Source organism: Eriocheir sinensis, chromosome 69 (genome assembly GCF_024679095.1).
Source record: "Eriocheir sinensis breed Jianghai 21 chromosome 69, ASM2467909v1, whole genome shotgun sequence".
NCBI classification, from domain to species: Eukaryota; Metazoa; Arthropoda; class Malacostraca; order Decapoda; family Varunidae; genus Eriocheir; species Eriocheir sinensis.
In genome coordinates, this window is record NC_066577.1 from 7,621,122 (window position 1) to 7,643,621 (window position 22,500).

Here is a 22,500-nt window from a genome sequence, read left to right on the forward strand (position 1 = left end):
ATTTCTGTTTTGTTTTGTTTTCTTCAGTTTGCGTTGAATGGTATGTTTTCTTCTTTTGATTACATGTTTATTAGTATTATTAGTGTCATCAATATTGCTATATCAAGCTTTAGTTTATCTATTTTTTTCTAATTCATGAACAAAAACATTAAATTTCCTCTCTCTCCCTCTCTCTCTCTCTCTGTGTCTCTCTCTCTCTCTCACTGATCATATATAAAATAACAAATTATTAAAGATTACAATATTAATAACTCAATAATAGCAGTATTAACAATAACAATAATAATAATAATAATAATAATAATAATAATAATAATAATAATAATAATAATAGAAAGCTGGACTTTTAATATAAAACCCATTAATTTCACACATCAAATCTTTTACAGTAAGAAAGAAATATCTGGAAAAATATTAAAAACACCGCCCACTATATTATTAAAAAGCTCTGCCTAACATGTTTTAAATAACACTAAAAAATAAATATCTGGAAAAATATTAAAAACACCGCCCAATATATTATTAAAAAGCTCTGCCTAACATGTTTTAAATTACACTAAAACACAAATATCTGGAAAAATATTAAAAACACCGCCCACTATATTAATAAAAAGCTCTGCCTAACATGTTTTAAATAACACTAAAAAATAAATATCTTGAAAAATATTAAAAACACCGCCCACTATATTATTAAAAAGCTCTGCCTAACATGTTTTAAATTACACTAAAAAATTAATATCTGAAAAATATTAAAAACACCGCCCACTATATTACCAAAAAGCTCTGCCTAACATGTTTTAAATTACACTAAAACACAAATATCTGGAAAAATATTAAAAACACCGCCCACTATATTACTAAAAAGCTCTGCCTAACATGTTTTAAATTACACTAAAACACAAATATCTTGAAAAATATTAAAAACACCGCCCACTATATTACTAAAAAGCTCTGCCTAACATGTTTTAAATTACACTAAAACACAAATATCTTGAAAAATATTAAAAACACCGCCCACTATATTACTAAAAAGCTCTGCCTAACATGTTTTAAATTACACTAAAACACAAATATCTGGAAAAATATTAAAAACACCGCCCACTATATTACTAAAAAGCTCTGCCTAACATGTTTTAAATTACACTAAAAAATAAATATCTGGAAAAATATTAAAAACACCGCCCACTATATTATTAAAAAGCTCTGCCTAACATGTTTTAAATCACAGTAAAAAATTAATATCTGGAAAAATATTAAAAACACCGCCCACTATATTAATAAAAAGCTCTGCCTAACATGTTTGAAATCACACTAAAAAATTAATATCTTGAAAAATATTAAAAACACCGCCCACTATATTATTAAAAAGCTCTGCCTAACATGTTTTAAATTACACTAAAAAATCTTAAAATAGGGAAAAATTGTAAAAATCACCAACAATTGTTTTACAGTTTACTGAAAATCACGAGGAAAAGTCATTAGCTTTTAAAGGTGAAAAAATATACTATAATTACTACTATATGTTTGTTTAAAGCCTTCCACCTGTAATAAATAAATAAATATACACACAGTTGAAGCACAGCCCGGAACACCATGGAATAAAGCCGGGCCAGGTATGTTGCTTGAGTGTGAGGGGGTCATTGAGGAGAGGCCAGCCTGATACTCCTTAATGCTTGGGGTGTACCGCTGCCCCCCCAGTCCATTACCCAGTCCACACCACCACCTATCCCGCGCTGTGGCTTGCCCCCCATGACTCCCCTAACAGGAGGATTGGCCCCCCTTGACCCCCAATCTATCCTCCAGGAGTTAAGAACATTAGGACACAGGGAGGCTGCAAGAGGCTGAGTGGGCTACACAGGGAGGCTGCAAGAGGCTGAGTGGGCTACACAGGGAGGCTGCAAGAGGCTGAGTGGGCTACACAGGGAGGCTCCAAGAGGCTGAGTGGGCTACACCGGGCAGCTCCAGATCCCCCCACTGCCACCCGTCATCCTCGTCCATGCAGCTCTCAAGTTTACTCTTAAAATTCATTTCGGTAAAGATTCATTTTAGGTCCGTGCCAGTATCTCATAATCTACCTTATGAAGCGTCAGTATCTCTTCATATATCTTTTCTACAAACCTTCAACAGTCATGGAAACGCTTTGAAAATCCAATTCAAGGACTTTTTTTTTACTCTTGAAAATATGGGAGAATGTTTACGAAAGCGCGTCGCCTCCTCTGCTGGCCATGGCGACGCTGCAGCCGTAAAATAGCTCACAGAGGGCTTAGGGTCGGGGAGCATATTTAAACTACTCCAACCGAACTTTACGACCCCCCCTGGAACCCCCCCCCAACATGTATGTGTGACTTATTTCAGCGAGGAGGTATTTCTCGCAACACCCACTGCAGCGTCGCCGTGGCCAGCAGAGGAGGCAACGCACTTTCGTAAACATTCTCCCATATTTGCAAGAGTAAAAAAAAAGTCCTTGAATTGGATTTTCGAAGCGTTTCCATGACTGTTGAAGGTTTGTGGAAAAGATATATGAAGAGATACTGATGCTTCATAAGGTAGATTATGAGATACTGCCACGGACCTTAAACGAATCTTAACCTTAATTTGCTACTTCATTGCATTTAGGGATCAAAAAGGAATCCATGTTGTGAGCGCTACATTCACAAGAGGGGGCCGTACACCCTCTCGTCAATAATACCTGGGTGTGATTCTAGAGTCCTGAGATGCGCACTGAGGCCATGCGCACTCTCTCTCCAGGATATAATTACCGATACGATTATTTGAATCCTAATAATAATAAATAAACATGTCATTTAATTCAGGTACTCCTAATAATAATAATAATAATAATAATAATAATAATAATAGATATAGTTTTTTTTTCTTTGATATATATAACATCACCCACACGACCCCGCCCCCACCCCAGGACCCCGCCCCCAGCCCAGCACCCCGCCCCCACCCCAGGACCCCGCCCCCAGCCCAGCACCCCGACCCCAGCCCAGCACCCAGCCCCCACCCCAGGATCCCGGCCCCAGCCCAGCACCCCGCCCCCACCCCAGGATCCCGGCCCCAGCCCAGCACCCCCCAACACCACCCAGCACCACCCCACCCCAGGACCCACCCCCCAGCACCAACCCCACCCAGGACCCACCCCAGCCCAGCACCCAGCCCCCACCCCCAGCCCAGCACCCCGCCCCCAGCCCAGCACCCGCGAGTGTCTGCACCCCTGGGCACTACAGTCATGTACAGGCGTGGGCGTGCTGTGTCAATAGGTCAGTTTCTCCATTCCCCCTTCCCCCCGGCCTCCCCTGTGTGTCCCGGGTGCCGTGGCCTCACCGTTTCTCCCTCTTGAGGCCGAGCAGCAGCAGGCAGTTCCCCATGGCGGAGGACAGCAGGGAAACAGCAGGGAGGCGGCGGCGCCCTACATCGGAATGTTTGTTTACATTCACTACCGCAGCGTTGCCATAGTATCGTACTCACCACCATATTTACCGTTTTCTGCCCCATAACTCTCGTCAGGACACACCAATAATTAACCATTTTAATGATAACTATATATGAAGGCGGTTAATGGGGTGCCAGGAGACAGTTTTGGGGTTGGAAATCCGCAGAGTACGACAATCTGGCGCCATTGCTCACCACCATATTTACCGTTTTCTACCCCATAACTCTCGTCAGGACACACCGATAATTAACCATTTTAATGATACCTATATATGCAGGTGGTTAATGGGGTGCCAGGGGACAGTTTTGGGGTTGGAAATCCGCAGAGTACGACAATCTGGCACCGTTGCTCACCACCGGATTATCGTACTCACCACCATATTTGCCGTTTTCTGTCCCATAAGTCTCGCCAAGAAACATCATTAATTAACCATTTTAACGGTAACTATATATGCAGGCGGTTAATGGGGTGCCAGGAGACAGTTTTGGGGTTGGAAATCCGCAGAGTACGACAATCTGGCACCATTGCTCACCACCGGATTATCGTACTCACCACCATATTTACCGTTTTCTCCCCCATAACTCTCGCCAAGAAACATAATTAATTAACCATTTTAACAGTAACTATATATGAAGGCGGTTAATGGGGTGCCAGGAGACATTTTTGGGGTTGGAAATCCGCAGAGTACGACAATCTGGCACCATTAATCACCACCGGATTATCGTACTCACCACCATATTTACCATTTTGTCCCATAACTCTCAAGAAACATCATTAATTAACCATTTTAACGGTAACTATATATGCAGGCGGTTAATGGGGTGCCAGGAGACAGTTTTGGGGTTGGAAATCCGCAGAGTACGACAATCTGGCACCATTCCTCACCGCCAGATTATCGTATCCACCATATTTACCATTTTTAGACATTTAACTACAGCGAAAAGACACTGATTATTAAACCTCTCAGCGGTAAATATAAATCGATGCAATTATTGGGGTGGAGAACGCTGAGGCTCAACATTACCAGATTATCGTTTTATGAGTAAGTCTTTTCTGGGCCAAGGAGACTGAGATGCGCACTGGGGCCACGCTCACTCTCTCTCTCTCTAATATATATAATTTCCGCCATGATTATTTCCATTTTAATAAAGATAACTAGACATATAATTTAATACATATACTACTACTTCTACTACAACTAATAATAATAGATAGTTAGATAGATATTTTTTCTTTAATAGATATAACTTGCTAACATTTTTTCATCCCTATCTTTAATCTCTCTCTCTCTCTCTCTCTCTCTCTAGGTTAATTTTATACAATCTCTCTCTTTCATTTTTCTTTATTTCCTTCTTCAACATTTTCTTTATTATTATTATTATTATTATTATTATTATTATTATTTTTCTCTCTCTGAAAAGGAAGAAAAAAAATATATTAGTTATTTTTATTATTATTATTACTACTACTACTACTACTACTACTACTACTACTACTATTACTACTACTAAAATATCACAATAAGAGAGAGAGAGAGAGAGAGAGAGAGAGAGAGAGAGAGAGAGAGAGAGAGAGAGAGAGAGAGAGAGAGAGAAAACAACAACACATATATTAAATAACAACAAAAACAACACAAACTAACCTCACTCAACATCCATCCCTCCTCCTCCTCCTCCTCCTCCTCCCTCTTCCTCCTCTTCCTTCTTCTTCCCCTTCTTCAGAGCCTTCATCTTCCTGGTCTGCAGCCCGCCGAGGTCCTGGGAGGTCATGTGGACGCGACCCAGCCTTGACCCAAAGACGTCCTTGCTAATGTTCTTGACCCGGTTAGCCTGAAAGAGAGAGAGAGAGAGAGAGAGAGAGAGAGAGTGTGTGTGTGTGTGTGTGTGTGTGTGTGTGTGTGTGTGTGTGTGTGTGTGTGTGTGTGTGTGTGTGTGTGTGTGAGAGAGAGAGATATAATGAGAGAGAGAGAGAGAGAGAGAGAGAGAGAGAGAGAGAGAGAGAGAGAGAGAGAGAGATTAAAAGATAGAAAATGTTTTAAGTTTAGAGCGAGCAAGCGAGAGAGAGAGAGAGAGAAAAAAATAGACATAACAGACACAGAAATTAAAAAAACAAAAAAAAATAAACAATAAAAATCATGAAAATAAAAATATAAAAAAAAACAGAGCTCGGCAAAACTAACCCTGAGTTGCTTGGGGGTCCGGCAGGCGCGCTTCATGAGGTCATCGGAGGCCAGGTGGGAGCGTTTGACGGACAGGGTGAGAGCCGGCCCCATGGTCTCCAGCTCTATCCGGGGAGTGCGTACCCCAGACTTCTTGAGCAGGATTCTATGGGGGGGGGGAATGGGGGAAGGGAGGGGGGGGGGATGAGAAGGAGAGGGTAGGGAAGGGAAGGATTGGGAAGGGGAGGGTTGGGGAGGGAAGGGTTGGGAAGGGAAGGGTTGGGTTGGGAAGGGTTGGGAAGGGGAAGGAAGGGTTGGGTTAGGAAGGGAAGGGAAGGGTTGGGAAGGGTTGGGAAGAGAAGGGAAGGGAAGGGATGGGTCAGGAAGGGAAGGGTTGGGAAGGGTTAGGAAGGGAAGGGAAGGGAAAGGAAGGGAAGGGTTGAGAAGGGAAGGGAAGGGAAGGGAATGGAAGGGAAGGGTTGAGAAGGGAAGAGAAAGGTTGGGAAGGGAAGGGAAGGGAAGGGTTGAGAAGGGAAGGGAAGGGAAGGATCAAAAATTAAAACCATATATACACAAATAAAAACAAAAGAATATATTGAGAAAAATCTGAGATGGTCTGTCATGTTAAAACCCTCATTTGACTTCCTTAAAAAACGTAAACAAAGAAATCAAATGAGAACACAAGAAGAAGAAGAGGAAGACAGTATGGGATAGTAAGAGGAAGAGGAGGAAGAAGAAGAGGAGGAGGAGGAGGAGGAAATGTCACAAAAACTAGTCTATTGTCTCACTTAAAAAACTAAAAATATAAACAGAAAATAATAAAAATAACAAAATCTAATCCCTTACACACAATCTGAATCCCTTTGCAGCATCTAATAGGAGATCTAATACCCTATAACACCACTCAACACCACTCAACACCACTACAACACCACTACAACACCCACCTGTATCCTCGCATCACCACCGTAGCCGAATCGAGCGCGACAAACTGTAGCAACATCTCGAAACCTTGAAGCCGAACAGCCGTTGCCTCCACGCCCCTAAAGAGGTCGAGGAGGAGGTTCTTGAGCACTCCGAGGGTCGGGTCATCCTCGAACGCGACCCCAGAGAAGGCCAGGCAGGGTTTGGTGCCCTCCGAGACCTTTGGGGTGCGGAAATGTGCCAGTCCGCGATAGTCGGAAACGTCAAGTTCGATCATATCCAAAAGATGGTGGTTGAACATCCGCCCTATGACAGAGAGAGAGAGAGAGAGAGAGAGAGAGAGAGAGAGAGAGAGAGAGAAAACATTATAATCCATTTCAAACACACATACACACACAAAATCTACTCTTACACTCACAAATCCATACACACACATTAAAATTTCTCTACAATCACACCCGACCCCCCCCCAAACAGACACACTCTCACCGATGACCATGTTGTTGGGGTGTTTCTTGGTCCGGGCGACATAGCAGAAGAGGGAGGCGTCGTGCTTCTCGGCAAGTCTCTCGATCGGTAAAATGTCTTCGAATGGAGCAAGTGTGTGTTTGCGTCCCATGTAGAGAGAGTTGTGCTTCCTGAGGCTGTACTGTGGGGGGGGAGGAGGAGGAAGAGGAGGAGGAGGAGGAGGGAGGAAGGAATGGAAGGAGGAGGAGGAGAAGGCAGTTGAGGAAGGAAGGAAGGAAGGAAGGAGAGGAGGAGGAGGAGGGGGAAGGGAATTGAGGAGGAAAGGAAGGAAGGAAGGAAGGAAGGAGGAGGAGGAGAGGGGAGGAAGTTGAGGAAGGAAAGGAAGGAAGGAAGGAAGGAAGGAAGGAAGAGGAGGAGGAGGAGGAGGAGAGGGGAGGCAGTTGAGGAGGAAAGGAAGGAAGGAAGGAAGAGGAGAGGAGGAAGAATGAGCAGATATAGGAAGAGAGGAAGAAATAGGAAATGAGAAAGGAAGGAAGGAAGGAAGGAGGAGGAAGAGGAAGAAGAGGAGAAGGAGGAGGAAGGATTCATCTAATCAAAAATGACTTTCTATAAAATGAAATAACTCTTAAAATTCTCACTAAACAAGATTATCACAATATACCACTACTACTACTACTACTACTACTACTACTACTACTACTACTACTACTACTACTTACGAGGTCCTTGTGGCACTGTCTCATCTCCTGTGCTGCCTTCTTGCCGACAAAATAGAGGCACTGTTTGGTGTTTTCAATGTTCTTGGGTTCCCTCTTCTCTAAGGCTCTCTTGGATCGGGCGTTCCGAGGCTTGCTGGAGATAGAAGGGAGGTGAGAGGAGGAGGAGGAGGAGGAGGAGGAGGAGGAGTAGGAGGAGGAAGAAGGAAGGAAGGAAGGGATAGATTTGGTTTGGTTAGGAAAGGGAAGGAAGGGATGGGAGGGGAGGGGATAGACAGGGAAGGGATGGGATGGGATGGGGAGGGATGGGATAGATTTGGTTAGGTTAGGGAAGGGATGGGAAGGGATGGGAAGGAAAGGGATGGGAAGAGAAGGGAAGGAGGGAAGGGAAGGGATAGATTTGGTTTGGTTAGGGATGAGAAGGGATGGGATGGGATGGGAAGGGATAGGAAGGGATGGGATGGGATAGATTTGGTTTGGTTAGGGAAGGGATAGGAAGGGAAGGGATGGGAAGGGATGGGAAGGGAAAGGATGGGAAGGGATGGGATGGGATGGGAAGGGAAGGGATGGGAAGGAAAAGGAGGGAAGGGAAGGGATAATTTGGTTTGGTTAGGAAAGGGAAGGGAAGGGATGGGAAGGGATGGGAAGGGAAGAGATAGATTTGGTTAGGTTAGGGAAGGGATAGGAAGGGAAGGGAAGGGAAGGGAAGGGAAGGGAAGGAATGTGATGGGAAGGAAAAGAAGGAAGGGAATGGAAGGAGAGAGAGAGAGAAGGAGGAAAAAAAAGGAAATTGAGAGAGGGTCACACACACACTCATATATTCACTAATTTCACCGTTATTTCACTATTTCACGCGCCCATACTCACACCACTCGTCGTATGACCCCCATGCTGACCGCTGACCCCGCCCTGACCTCAGGAAGTGGCGGGAAATAGGGAAAATAGGGAAAAATATGAGCACTTCTGTGGATTTTGTGCCCTCTACCCCACGTGTTAGGCTGATGATGACGATGATGGCGGTGGTGGTGGTGGTGGTGGTGGTTTGTTTATGTTTTCTGAACGGGGTGACAAAATGGGTCTTTTATTTATATTTATCCATTAATATTAAGATTACTAGTACTTGTTGCCGATATTACTGTTATTTTTACTACTGCCACTACTATTTTTACTATTACTATTACTATTGTTATTACTAACTCCCTTATGCAAGAGTTAACCAGCATCTTCACTCTTTCATCCCTATGCTGTCCAAATCCCTGATGCAAGAGTTAACCAGCATCTTCACTCTTTCATCCCTGTGCTGTCCAGATCCCTGATGCAAGAGTTAACCAGCATCTTCACTCTTTCATCCCTGTGCTGTCCAGATCCCTGATGCAAGAGTTAACCAGCATCTCCACTCTTTCATCCCTGTGCTGTCCAGATCCCTGATGCAAGAGTTAACCAGCATCTTCTCTCTTTCATCCCTGATGCAAGAGTTTACCAGCACCTTCACTCTCTCATCCCTGTGCTGTCCAACTCCCTGATGCAAGAGTTAACCAGCATCTTCACTCTTTCATCCCTGTGCTGTCCAACTCCCTGATGCAAGAGTTAACCAGCATCTTCACTCTTTCATCCCTGTGCTGTCCAACTCCCTGATGCAAGAGTTAACCAGCATCTTCACTCTTTCATCCCTGTGCTGTCCAACTCCCTGATGCAAGAGTTAACCAGCATCTTCACTCTTTCATCCCTGTGCTGTCCAACTTCCTTATGCAAGAGTTTACCAGCATCTCCAATCTTTCATCCCTGTCCTTGTAGTAGTAATAGTAGTAGTAGTAGTAGTAGTAGTAGTAGTAGTGAAGGTTGTTAAGTAATAGATCCAAGTAATTACAGTTATTATATATATTTACTAATTATTTAACAGCTTGAGGGGGTGAGGGGGTATAATTAGGGTCCTTAATCGTGCTAATTATGAGAAAGGGCGGAGCGGCTCGGCAACCATGATAATAATAATAATAATAATAATAATAATAATAATAATAATAATAATAATAATAAAAGAAAATAACTTGGACTTAACTTCCATATCTGTGACTACATAAATTTATTCCTTATTATAATTATTGTACATTTAAACACACACACACACACACACACACACACACACACACACACACACTACCCTTATCATCCTATCTATATGTATGTATGTGCGTATGTGTGTGTGTGTGTGTGTGTGTGTGTGTGTGTGTGTGTGTGTTTCCTTAATAATTAGCAAGATAAAGATCTCTATAAGTCATACATTCATTTTTTTTTTGTAATATTTAATACCCGTGAAGGGAAGGGCAGGGAAGGGAAGGGAAGGGAAGGGTTGGGAAGGGAAGGGCTGGGAAGGGAAGGGATAGGAAGGGATTGGGAAAGGATGTGAAGGATTGGGTTGTGAAGGATTGGGTTGGGAAGTGAAGGGAAGGGATAGGAAGGGTTGGGAAGGGAAGGGATAGGAAGGAAAGGGAAGGGAAGGGAAGGGATGGAAAGGGAAAGGAAGGGAAGGGATGGGAAGGGAAGGGAAGGGAAGGGATGTGAAGGGATAGGAAGGGAAGGGATAGGAAGGGTTGGGAAGGAAGGAAGGAAAGGAAGGAAGGAAGGGATAGGAAGGGAAGGGATGGAAAGGGAAGGGAAGGGAAGGGAAGGGTTGGAAAGGGGAGGGAAGGGAAGAGAATGGAAGGGAAAGGAAGGGATGGAAACAGAAGGGATGGGAAAGGAAAGGAAAGGGATGGGAAGGGAAGGAAAGGGATGGGAAGGGAAGGGAAGAGAAGGGAAGGAAAGGGATGGGAAGGGAATGGAACAGTTGGGATAGGAAGGGAAGGGATTGGGAAGAGAAGGGATGGGAAGGGAAGGGAAGGGATTGGGAAGGGACATGAAGGGATGAGAAGGGAAGGGAAGAGAAGGCATAACAACTAAAACCATATATATACAAATTAAAAAACAAAGAATATATTTAGAAGAAGAATTTGAGATGGACCGTCACATTAAAACTCTCATTTGACTTCCTTAAAAAACGTAAACAAAGAAATCAAATGAAAACCCAGAAGAAGAGGAAGAAGAAGAAGAGGAGGAGGAAGAGGAGGAGGAGGAGGAGGAGGAGGAGGAGGAGGAGGAGGCATTTCAAAAAGTAGCCAATCTTCTCACTAGAAAAAAATAATAATAAAAATAATAATAATAATAATAATAATAATAATAATAATAATAATAATAAAAGAATCTAATCCCTTACACACATAATTTGAACTCCTTTGCAGCATCTAATAAGACATTTAATACTCTATAATAGGATTCTAAATATTATTATTATTATAAGTATTTACAGAATTATTATACAAGATATTCCTTTAGTCTGTGTGTGTGTGTGTGTGTGTGTGTGTGTGTGTGTGTGTGTGTGTGTAATATTAAACTGTAATACTCTCTCTCTCTCTCTCTCTCTCTCTCTCTCTCTCTCTCTCTCTCTCTCTCTCCTATCGATATATATCACAGGAAATAATAATAATAATAATAATAATAATAATAATAACAATAATGTGTGTGTGCGCGTGTGTGCGTGTGTGTGCGTTGAGATTGTAACGTGAGTATTCTAAAACCAGTCAGGAGGAGGAGGAGGAGGAGGAGGAGGAAGAGGAGGAGGAGGAGGAGGAGGAGGAGGAGGAAGAGGAGGACTGACTAGGAGTATGGCATTTTGAGATTACAGGAGGGAGGGAGGGACTGGGGGAGCGTGGCGGGGCATGGCGGGGCAAGGCGGGGCGGGGCGGGGCGTTCACGGGGCAAGGTGCGATGTGCGTCTCCGTAGGTGGAAGGGGCGCGGGGCGGGGGGGAAAATCCGGGACATGAGACACAGTGCAGACCCCAGTGCCAGGCGGTGTGTCGGGGCGTGGGGCGAGGCGGCTCCCCCCAGGCCGCCCCCAGGCAGCTGCACCATCAGGGTCAGGACAGCCGCCACTCCGTCATCCGTCGGCTCAACCGCCAACGGGCCAACCTGCAGTCCGCCGTCAACCGCCCCGCCCCCGCCAGGCCCGAGACCAGCCGCCATGGTGCCCCGCTTCGCCCCGCGCTTGTGGCGGCGGCCGGGCGACCAGAGGGAGTGGTCAAGCGGGGCGTCGGGATTTTGGGGTAGTACCGGGGCGTCGAGTGGCGGGGCGTCCGGGTCTGGGGTCTCGTGAAGGAGGAGAGTGGCGGCTGCGCATGGCCGCCGTGCCATGTGGAGCATCTCGACCATGTGGCGGCGGCGGAGGCGGCGGAGGTCAAGTCTCTGTTTAACCTTCCACACGACGACACAGACGGCAAGGAAGAGGAAGAAACAGGAGAAGAAAACGGAAAAGAAGACAAAGAGGTCGATCCGGGGCTGGTCCTGCCGGAAGAACACGCTGCCCCAGGTGAGGGGTCGGCCGGGGCGCCCCACCCCCTGCACCGCCAGGTAGAACTTGGCGGAGCGCAGGTCATGCCGGTGCTGGGGCAGGGTCACCACCAGACGGTTGGTCACATTTCGCACCACAAGGATCTCCGTGGCGCGGCTAACCGTGGCGAAGGTCTTGACCCCGGACCCCACGCGCTCCACCACGCGGTACTCCACCCCCGGCCCCGGCCCCGCCCCAGAGCTGCGGTTGGTGCTGCCTTCCGCTGCGGCCAGGCGCGTGAGGGCCGCCCCGCCGCGTGGCTGCCGGGGGCGGTAGCGCGGGTCCAGGGTGAGCTGTGGGGCGGCGCCGGGGCGGGGTGGGGCCACGACAAAAGCGTCGCCCCGGGAGCTGAAGAAGACGTCTGCCCCGCCCTGGGTCACGTCCAGCACCAGCCTGATGTCCACGTTCATGAACTTTGGCTGCACGGCGAAGAACACCGTGCGGCGGGGCGGCAGCGGGGCGGGGCCGGCGGTGCACTGGCTCTGCCCCGCGGGGTCCAGGCAGTAGTCCTTGTCCACGTTCATCTGCAGGTAGCACTGGTGGCCCCCGCTGGGGCTGCCCAGGTATGTGTCGGCACACTTGGCACACTGCTGCTGCCAACACCCCCGCCCGCCGCCTGGCCACCACCGCCGCCCCGCTCCCCGCCGCTGGCCCCGGCCCCGGTGCCCCGTCCCTTGGCGGGGTCCTGGCAGGCCTTGTCCGTCTCCGTGTTGTTGGCACAGTCACACCCGGTGCCCCAGGCGGGGTGGCAGGTGCTGCCGTGGCCGTTGCATTGGCAGGGCCGGCAGCCCCGCGTCAGGTCCTCGCTGCCCCGGAAGTACCCCGGCAGGCAGGTCTGGCACTGCTGCCCCGCCGTGTTGTTGGCGCAGGCCAGGCACACGGCGTCGCCCCGCGGCCCCGGCTCCCCTGCCAGGTCCTCCGGGGTGAGGGGCGGGGGGGCGGGGTCGGAGGCGTTGGCGTGGGCCAGGGTGGCGGGGTCCACACACACCGTGGCGTGGCCGTGGCAGTGGTGGCGGCAGGGGACGCAGGGGCGGCCCTGGGCCGGCTCCCCCACGTGCAGGGGGCGGCAGTGCTGGCACTGGGGCCCCTGGGTGTTGTTGTGGCACTCCCGGCACTGGTCCAGGTGGCCCTCGCCGGCACAGTCAGCGTGCCCGTGGCAGCGGCACTGGGTGGAGCAGTTGGCGCCCACGTACCCAAAGTGGCACGCACACACGTCGGGCTGCTCACACGCCCCGTGCACGCACCCCTGGCGGCACAGCGGGGCGCAGCGGCCCCGCTCCGTGGCGTTGTAGCCCGGGGCACACACGCACTCGTACCCGCGGGGCAGGTCGCGGCAGGTCTGACTGGTGGGGCGGCACGCGTGGTGGTCGTTGAGGCACTCATCCTCGGCGGGGCAGGACAGGTAGTGCCAAGAAGCCCCGGCGGGGGCCTGGCCGCCCTCCCCCTGCAGGCCGTGCAGGGCAGCCAGCGAGGCGTTGGCCAGCAGGTCAGAGTAGTCCAGCAGGGAGCAGCGGCCCCCCTGGGCGGGGCCTTCCAGGCGGCCCTCCACACAGAGCCCCAGGCCCCCCACGGGGGAGGGCAGGGCACACCACCCACAGCGGGGCTGGGCCAGGCACTGAGTGCACTGCGTGAAGGCCCCACAGGGGCGGGGGCACTGCTCGGGGCCCCCGGCCAGCAGCAGGCCACAGGCGCCCCCCAGGCAGCGCAGGGGCACATAGCTGGGTGACAGGCACTCCCCCAGGGCGGGTGCCCAACGGCACTCGTGCCAGCCGCCCTCTGCGCCGGGGGCGGCCAGGCAGGCGGTGCAGTTGGTGTGGTTGTGGCAGCGGCGGGGGCAGGGGCCGGGCGGGGCGGCCTGCAGGGGGTAGGACAGGTGCTGCTGGATGGTCCCGTCCACACAGTTCCAGTTGAGGGACGGGGTCTCCTGCAGGTCATAGTGCCCCGCCTGCTGCCGCCGCACCACCTGCCGGGTCCAGATGCAGGCACGCCCGGCCGCCGCCCCCGACCCTGACGCCTCGTCCGTCTCTGCCGCTGTCCCCGCCCCGGCGGCCTGGCACTTGTCGCAGTCGGACGCCACACAGGGCTCGGCCTCCTGGCATTGCCCCGCCTCCGTCACGGTGAAGCAGCCAATGGCTGCCCCGCCGCCCCGGCAGGGCTCCTGGGTGTTGCAGTCCTTGTCCAGGGGCACGCAGCGGCCCCGTGCCAGGCTGTGGCACCACTTGCAGCGCGGGGCAGCGTCGGGGTGGGCGGGCCACTCCGCCAGGCAGTGAGTGCAGGAGGCGTGGCCGGCACAGTCCTGGGGCAGGTGCTGCAGCGAGGCGTTGCAACGCTCGCCCACGACGCTCAACTTGCGCTGCACCGTGTGGCTGCAGGCCGCCGGCTCCCCGCCGCTGTTGGCGTAGCAGACGGACACGTTGGCGGCCCCGTACACGACACAGTTGGCACAGCCCACGGCACGCTTGCACTCCACCTCCGTCCCGTGCAGCACACACAGGTCCCGGGGCACACGCACCGCCACCAGGGAGCCCCGGGCGGTGCCGTTGTAGCCGCCCAGCACGAACACGCTGGCCACGCCCGCCTCCGCCCCCACTGGCGCATCCCCGCCCTCAGGGTCAGTGTCTGGGGCGGCAGCAGCGGCGGTGGCCATGTGTGGGGCCAGGGCGGGCCCCACCAGGGTAGCGTGGGGCGGGGCGAGGGGCATCCACCTGTTGCAGGCGTAGGAGTAGGCCAGCAGGGCCGGGGCGTCCGGGGCGGCGTGCCCCCCCACCACCAGCATGTAGTGTGGGGTGCTGATGGCAGAGTGGAAGGAGCGGGGGCCAGGCAGCGGGGCGGCGGCCGCGGCGTGGGGTGCAGGGGGCAGCAGGGCCCAGCGGCGGGTGTGCAGGGTCAGGGCGTGCAGGCCGGGGAAGCGCCCCACCCCGTGCAGCCTGTACGCCACGCCCCCAAACACGTACAGGGTGTCGCTGCGCTGGTGGTACGCCGCACTGTGCCCGTACAGACCCACGGGGCCCGCCCCGGAGGTGGCCAGCCGCGCCCAGTGCCCCGAGGCCAGACTGTACTCCCAGGGGGCCTCCAGGAAGCCCTGCTGGGGGGAGGCGCCCCCCACCAGCAGCAGGGCGGGGCTGGCAGAGTGGGGGCGGTAGGTGAGGGTGTGGCCAGCCAGCGGGGGCAGGCCGGCGGGGGGGGTCAGGCGGGTCCAGGCCCCGGTCTCCGTGGTGAAGCGCCAGAGGTCCCCGAGCACCCTGGCCCCGTCCAGGCCGCCGTACACGTACATGTGGCCCCGCCCCGGCACCAGGGCCGCCGCGTGCAGGTAGCGGGCGGGCGGCGGCTGGCGGCCGGGGGTCAGGGTCACCGTGACGGTCTGCCACAGGCTGGTGCCGTTGTGGGGGTCAAAGCGCTGCACGTCATCCAGGGGGCCCCGGCGGAGGGACAGGCCGCCAAACACCCACAGCGACCCCCCGCCGTCCACCACCAGGGAGTGACCCAGCCGCTGCAGCACCGTGGCCAGCCGCCGGTCCCTCGCCCCGACGCGCCCCGCCCCCACCAGGCACTGGACCTCAACCTGCGGGGCAAAGGGAGGATAGGGTGGTGATGGTGGTGGTGGTGGTGGTGGTGGTGGTGGTATAACAGTATGATTCAGTATATGCACTCTCTCTCTCTCTCTCTCTCTCTCTCTCTCTCTCTCTCTCTCTCTCTCTCTCTCTCTCTCTCTCTCTCTCTCTCTCTCTCTCTCTCTCTCTCTCTCTCTCTCTCTCTCTCTCTCTCTCTCTCTCTCTCTCTCTCTCTCTCTCTCTCTCTCTCTCACCTGGTGTGGCTGTCTCTCTGTGTCACACTCCTCGCCGACATAACCTTCCGTACAGTTGCATCTCCCATATCCTTTCACACACTCGCCCCGGCCCTGCCCCGCCCCGCACTCGCCCCGGCAGACAGGCAGGTCGCACTGGGGGCCCCGCCAACCCTCCACACACACGGGGCGCCCCTGCCGACACTCCCGCCGGGGCCCGGGGTTCTCGGGGCAGGAGTATACGACATAACTTCCGTTGAAGCCTTCCTGCGATCCATTCCGCTCGTAGTAGACGGTTAAAACTCCGCTCTCCGCCTCCACTGTGGCCGGGAACGTTGCTTGATCCACACATAAGGCGGCTAAGAGGTTGCTGGAGGGGTGGATGGGGGCAGCGGAGGGGGAGGAGGCAGCGGAGGTGGAGGCGGAAGAGGAGGAGGAGGAGGAGATGAAGTGAGGAATTCCGTCATAGATGTACAAAACACCTCTGTCGCAGTTGATGTTGCTCTCCTCGATGGTCACTTGTACGATGTGTGTCCTGTGCGGAGGAGGAGGAGGAGGAGGAGGAGGAGGAGGAGGCGGAGGAGGAGGAGGAGGAGGAGGGAGAAGAGGTTAGTAAATTGTATATATGTATTTCTCAACAATAAATATCCTAAAGTTTTTCTTATACCATATTGAAAGTAGAGGAAGAGGAGGAGGAGGAGGAGGAGGAGGAGGAGGAAGAAGTAGTAGTAGTAGTAGTAGTAGTAGTAGTAGTAGTAGTAGTAATAGTAGAACCACTCACCCTGCTTCCAGAGGGGGTATCGTTGAACTATCCCTCGTAGTAGAAGTAGAAGTAGTATCTGTAGTAGTAGTAGCAGTAGTAGTAGTAGTAGTAGTAGCCGGGACTATCGCCTGGGCCGGGGTTATCACAAAGAGGCAGGAGGTCGGGGTTTCGGGGCCCCCAACCTGTGCCCCGAAATGCCCCGAGGTTGCGTCTGCGATGACGGTCCGTGCCCCGCATTCCCGGTAGCAGTGCCCGCCATCCCTGGGGTCCCCGTAGTACCCTGGGGGGGGAGGGGGGAGGGGGTATGTGAGGCCTGGGGGTATAAATTGAGTAGCCATTCTATGCTGAGTGAAATTTTGCTGAGTGAAATTTTGCTGAGTGAAATTTTGCTGAGTGAAATTTTGCTGGGTGAAATTTTGCTGAGTGAAATTTTGCTGAGTGAAATTTTGCTGAGTGAAATTTTGCTGGGTGAAATTTTGCTGGGTGAAATTTTGCTGAGTCAAGTTTTGCTGAGATAATTATGCTGAATGAAATTTTGCAGAGTGAAATTTTGCTGGGTGAAATTTTGCTGGGTGAAATTTTGCTGAGTGAAATTTTGCTGAGTGAAATTTTGCTGGGTGAAATTTTGCTGGGTGAAATTTTGCTGAGTGAAATTTTGCTGAGTGAAATTTTGCTGAGTGAAATTTTGCTGAGTAGAATATTGCTGAGTGAAATTTTGCTGAGTGAAATTTTGCTGAGTGAAATTCGAGTTTCCACCAATCTTCTGAGGTACTTTTTTGGGTCAGCGAGCGCCATGCTGACTGACTTTACATTGCTCAGCGAAATGGACAGCACAAGATGACAATGTATGTATAGTTATCTCTCTCTCTCTCTCTCTCTCTCTCTCTCTCTCTCTCCTCCCTGTCGGAAATCGCATTCAAATTTATAGGTGGAGGCAAAAGGAAGGGAGAGAGAGAGAGGGAGAGAAAAGGGAGAGAAAGAGAGGGAGAGAAAAGGGAGAGAAAACGGAGGAAAGGGAGAGAGAAAAAAAGATCGAGAGAGGGAAAAATAGAAAAATCAGAACGGATATGCAATTTTTATTTTATTTTATTTTATTTATTTTATTTTTTTTTGTGTGTGTGTGTGTGCGTGTGTATCACCCCTCCCGGCACTCCCCCGGCACTCACCGTCCACACATAGCTGGCAGTTGTGGCCCTGGGTGTGGTGTAGGCAGAGGCACTGTCCGGTGGTATTGTGGCACTGCCCTCTCGTGATATCCCAGTGCCCATTACATTGACACATCTGGCACCCAGCGCTGGTGGTCGCATTTCCGTAGCTACCAGGCCTGGGGGGGCGGGGGGGAGGAGGAGGAGGAGGAGGAGGAGGAGGAGGAGAGAGGAAGGACGGGAGGGTCGGGTAGGGTGGGAGGGAAGGAAGGAAGGATGGAAGGAAGGAAGGGAGGGTAGGGAGGGTAGGGTCGGAGGGAGAGAGGAAGGAAGGAAGGGAGAGAGGGTAGGGTCAGAAGGAAGGAAGGAGGGAGGGAGGGTAGGGTCGGAGGGAGAGAGGAAGGGAAGGAGGGTAGGGTCGGAGAGAAGGAAGGAAGGGAGAGAGGGTAGGGAGAGAGGGAGGGAAGGAAGGAAGGAAGGAATTTGAAAGAAAGAAAAAGATTTAGAAGAGAGACAGAGACAAACAGAGAGAGAGAGAGAGACAGACAGAGACAGAGCGAGACAGAGAGAGAGAGACAGACAGAGACAGAGCGAGAGAGAGAGAGCGAGAGAGACAGACAGAGAGCGAGAGAGCGAGAGAGAGAGAGAGAGAGACAGAGAGAGAGAGAGACCACATCATTAGGTTACGGAGACCAGGTACAACTTAACCTAAATATATATACCCAAGCAATTATCTATGAATTATAACACAGTAATTAAGTATACATATATAATTAACCATTCATATACTTAATTATACATACAAATTACTTACTTCTGTTTCTTCTTCCTCTTTTAAAATGGACTTGAAAGCGTATTGAGAAAAATAAAGAAAAAAATATATTGAATAGAGAGAGGGAGATAGATAGATAGATAGAGAGAGAGAGAGAGAGAGAGAGAGAGAGAGAGAGAGAGAGAGAGAGAGAGAGAGAGAGAGAGAGAGAGAGAGAAATATATATAAAAAATAACAGAAATTAATAAAAAATATAAATGATTTGGAAATTATAAACAAACACACACACACACACACGCACACACCTTACACAAACGATCTTATAACACAAAAAAACGTGAAATATTATAAAAACAAACAAACAAACACACAAACAAACTCACAAACTCACACCAAAAAAAAATCTCGCCAAAAAAATAACACATGCAAAAAAAACTCTAGAATCACACCCGAGGCACTCCCAACCCCAAACATACTTGCAGAGGTGGCACCGCTCGCCCGTGGACCACTGCTGGCACTCGTCGCACGTCCCCGGCCCCGAGACGTTGCAGGTGGAGTGGTTGTGGCACCCGCAGTCCACTCCACAGTCCACCCCAGTCCACCCAAGATAGCATTTACAGATGAAGTCCGGACCCTCACTGCATTCCCCATGTAGACAATCTTCGTAGCATCTATAGGGGGGAGGAGGGGGTTAGTATTGGGGGAAGGAGGAGGAAGGAAGGGAAGGGAAGGAAGGGAAGAGAAGGGCAGGAAGGAAGGGAAGGGAAGGGAAGGAAGGGAAGGAAGGGAAGGGAAGGGAAGGGAAGGGAAGGAAGGGAAGGAAGGAGGGAAGGAAGGAAGGGAAGGAAGGAAGGGAGGAAGGAGAGAATATTCTAAATTGAAACTCTCTCTCTCTCTCTTCCCTAAACAATCCTAATTATATTTTTCTCTCCGTTTCCTCCATCTCTCCCTTCCTTCTTCCTCCCCTGCTCCTCCAAAGCCCCGCCCCGCCCCGACTACTCACGTTCTCTCACAGGTGACCCGGCCATCGCCCCGGAAGCCCCGGTTACAGGTACAATTAAAATCCGGGTCGGCATTGGTACATTGGGCATCCTTGTGGCAGTCGTGAAGGTCCAGTTGGCACTCATCCACATCGGGGCATTTGGCATAGGCCCACTCCGCCCCGCCCCGCCCCAGGGTCGCTCCGGGGCTGCTGGTGTTGCCCCGTAAAGCCCCGGCCATGATGTCTGTGCATTCACCTAGAAATTTTGGGATGTGATTAGTGTTGCTCTCTCTCTCTCTCTCTCTCTCTCTCTCTCTCTCTCTCTCTCTCTCTCTCCTGCCCTTCTCTTCCCTTCCCTTCCCATTCTTAAAGCATTCATTTCTCTCTCTCTCTCTCTCTCTCTCTCTCTCTCTCTCTCTCTCGCTCTTCCTTCCCCTCTTCCTTCCTACACACACACACACACACACACACACACACTCTCAATCAACTCATGTACGCCAATCACTCATGTACACCAAGACCCATGTGCGCGCCTGACCTGTGTGCGGCCGCGTGAAGTCCCCCATGGTACACACGCCCACTATGGGGTTGCGGGGAGCATGGCACCACCCACAGGAGAGGGTCCGGAGGCACTCGGCACAGGTCTGGAGATGCTCACAGATATGGCACTCGGATGATTCTAGTGCCAGCCTGGGAAGAGGAGGAGGAGGAGGAGGAGGAGGAGGAGGAGGAAGAGGAGGTGGAGGAGGAGGAGGAGGAGGAGGAGGAGGAGGAGGAGGAGGAGGTGGAAGAGGAGGTGGAGGAGGAGAAAAAATTAATACTGTAAGAATTAAAAACACACACACACACACACACACACACAATTTCCCTTCCCTTCCCTTCCCTTCCCTTCCTTCCCCTTCCCTTCCCTTCTCTTCCCTTCCCTTCCCTTCCCTTCCCTTCCCTTCCCTTCCCTTCTCTTCCCTTCCCTTCCCTTCCCTTCCCTTCCCTTCCCTTCCCTTCCCTCTCTCTCTCATTCCCAAACTTACCGCTGTTGCAAAATCCTATCGGGGGCGTTTATCGGGGCATTCCGGGGCGGGGCGGGGCTTGACGTAGCAGCAGACACAGCAGTACCATCCTCAGCAGTAGTAGGCATTGCAGTAGTAGAAGTAGAAGTAGTAGTAGTAGTAGTAGTAGTAGTAGTAGTAGTAGTAGTAGTAGTAATATTTGTGTGATCCTCATCCAACCAGCTCCTACAAGCCCCGTATTGGTACACTGATGTATATATGGAAAATAAGAAGCACTCCTGGGGCGGGGCGGGGCGGGGCAAAGGGGCAGGGAGAGGGAGAGAGAGAGGGAGAGAGTTTATGTGGAAGGGAAGGGATGGGAAGGGAAGGAAAGGGAAGGGATGGGATGGGAAGGAAAGGGAAGGGATGGGAAGGAAAGGGAAGGGAAGGGAAGGAAAGGAAAGGGAAGGGATGGGATGGGAAGGAAAGGGAAGGGAAGGGAAGGAAAGGAAAGGGAAGGAAGGGAGGAAGGAAAGAGAGAGAGAGAGAGAGAGCGAGCGAGAGAGAGAGAGAGAGAGCGAGAGAGAGAGAGAGAGAGAGAGAGAGAGAGAGAGAGAGAGAGAGAGAGAGAGAATTATTAGTCTTATTATTTCACTCTTCTCATTTCATTACTATTATCATCATCATCATCATCATCATCATCATCATCATCATCATCATCATCATCATCATCATCATCATCGCCCCGTACTCACCTTTGTCTCCGAGCACCAGGCACACCGCCCCGGCGCCCCGAGGCAGGCGGCGCAGGTCTGTCGCTCGTGGCACGGGGCAGGGCAGTCGTCAGGGCTGGCGATGGCCCCGGGGAACCTGCCCCGGCGCGCACAGTGGGCCTGGTCGGGCAGCCAGGCGCAGGCCGGGGCGGCGGCACAGGTGTGGCAGTAGATGTGCTGCTGGCAGGTGTGGCACTGCCCCGCCTCCACCACCAGGAAGTGTGTCTGCCCCGCCCCGCCCTCGTCCCGGCACTCCTCGGGGCCGCGGCGGGGCAGGCAGGCAGCGGCGGGGCGGCACCAGCCACACAGCGCGTCCGCCAGGCAGGCCAGGCAGGTCAGGTGGCCCCGGCAGGCCGCCCCGCCCCGGCTGTAGGGCTCCAGGTGCCGCAGGGTCACCGCCTGCTCTGGCTGCCCCGCCTCCTGCCCCGTCCAGGCCAGGCTCACGTGCCCCGCCTGCTGCCCCGCCGTCGTCGGGTCTATCCACACCTCCACCTTCACCAGCTGGCGGCCGCCCCGGATCAGCAGGGGGCCCCCACTGGGGCGCTGTGCCGTGGCCCGCTCCCGCCCCGTCCCCACCGCCGCCACCAACTCCAGGCCGGGGCCATCGTCCGGGGACAGCCAGAGGGAGGCGTTGGCCTTGGACACCCCGGTCACCAGCGCCAGGCCCCGCTCGGGGCCGTCCCGCGGGGTGTGCAGGAAGCCCATCAGCGTGGTGATGGCGTGGCCGCGGGGCAGCAGGGCCAGCGCCCCGCTGAACTCCTGCACGTAGCGGGGCTCAGCCCAGCTGTGGTTGAGCACCGCCACAGCGTCGGGGCGGCCCCGGTCCACGGGGGGCAGGTGCCGCATCAGGGTGATGCCGGGGCGCTGCTCCTGGGTGCGGCACTCCCCCAGGGTGCCCACCTCTCCCCCCGGCCCCCACCAGCGGGGCCGCCCCACTGCCGCATCACCCCCACAGCGCCCCGCCCGGCCACCACCCCCGCCCTGCTCCCGCCCCAGGCACTTGGCGGTGTGCATGCACCACACGCAGGCCCCGCCGCCCCGGCCGTGGGCCAGGCAGGCCTGGCAGTGGTGCAGGGCGGGGCAGGGGCCGGGGCAGTCGTAGGTCAGCAGGTTGTTGGTACAGTTTGCCCCGCGGGAACGGTCGTAGCAGGTGCGGTCCGCGGGGCACC

General features: G+C 52.4%; 3 protein-coding genes across 3 annotated transcripts in view; all 3 read right to left on the reverse strand.

Moving 5' to 3' along the window:
- The window catches only part of LOC126988343 (ADP-ribosylation factor-like protein 13B), a 12,053-nt gene extending 8,571 nt beyond the window's left edge, over nucleotides 1-3,482 (reverse strand). Inside the window, exon 1 of the mRNA XM_050846402.1 lies at nucleotides 3,331-3,482. Within this exon, the coding sequence (XP_050702359.1) occupies nucleotides 3,331-3,374 (44 nt within the window). The 5' untranslated portion in view covers nucleotides 3,375-3,482. The remainder of the gene's footprint in view (nucleotides 1-3,330) is intronic.
- A 1,283-nt stretch (nucleotides 3,483-4,765) lies between these two features.
- Nucleotides 4,766-8,739, reverse strand: LOC126988593 (ribosome production factor 2 homolog). The gene is made up of 7 exons (XM_050846936.1): nucleotides 8,573-8,739; nucleotides 7,709-7,841; nucleotides 7,011-7,170; nucleotides 6,545-6,827; nucleotides 5,619-5,763; nucleotides 5,082-5,268; nucleotides 4,766-4,852 (listed from the first exon to the last, which is right to left on the reverse strand). Exons 1-6 carry the CDS (start codon nucleotides 8,593-8,595, stop codon nucleotides 5,083-5,085), a joined length of 930 nt encoding a protein of 309 aa, XP_050702893.1. The 5' UTR covers nucleotides 8,596-8,739; the 3' UTR covers nucleotides 4,766-4,852; nucleotide 5,082.
- A 2,402-nt stretch (nucleotides 8,740-11,141) lies between these two features.
- Nucleotides 11,142-22,500, reverse strand: part of LOC126988594 (multiple epidermal growth factor-like domains protein 8) — a 17,282-nt gene continuing 5,923 nt past the window's right edge. Inside the window, exons 9-18 of the mRNA XM_050846937.1 lie at nucleotides 21,314-22,500; nucleotides 20,601-20,857; nucleotides 20,111-20,262; nucleotides 19,594-19,828; nucleotides 19,067-19,261; nucleotides 17,840-17,997; nucleotides 16,692-16,953; nucleotides 15,932-16,445; nucleotides 12,775-15,688; nucleotides 11,142-12,742 (exon numbers count right to left, since the gene is read on the reverse strand). The exon at nucleotides 21,314-22,500 is cut by the window's right edge and continues 31 nt beyond it. Coding sequence (XP_050702894.1) covers nucleotides 11,490-12,742; nucleotides 12,775-15,688; nucleotides 15,932-16,445; nucleotides 16,692-16,953; nucleotides 17,840-17,997; nucleotides 19,067-19,261; nucleotides 19,594-19,828; nucleotides 20,111-20,262; nucleotides 20,601-20,857; nucleotides 21,314-22,500 — 7,127 coding nt within the window. The 3' untranslated portion in view covers nucleotides 11,142-11,489. The remainder of the gene's footprint in view (nucleotides 12,743-12,774; nucleotides 15,689-15,931; nucleotides 16,446-16,691; nucleotides 16,954-17,839; nucleotides 17,998-19,066; nucleotides 19,262-19,593; nucleotides 19,829-20,110; nucleotides 20,263-20,600; nucleotides 20,858-21,313) is intronic.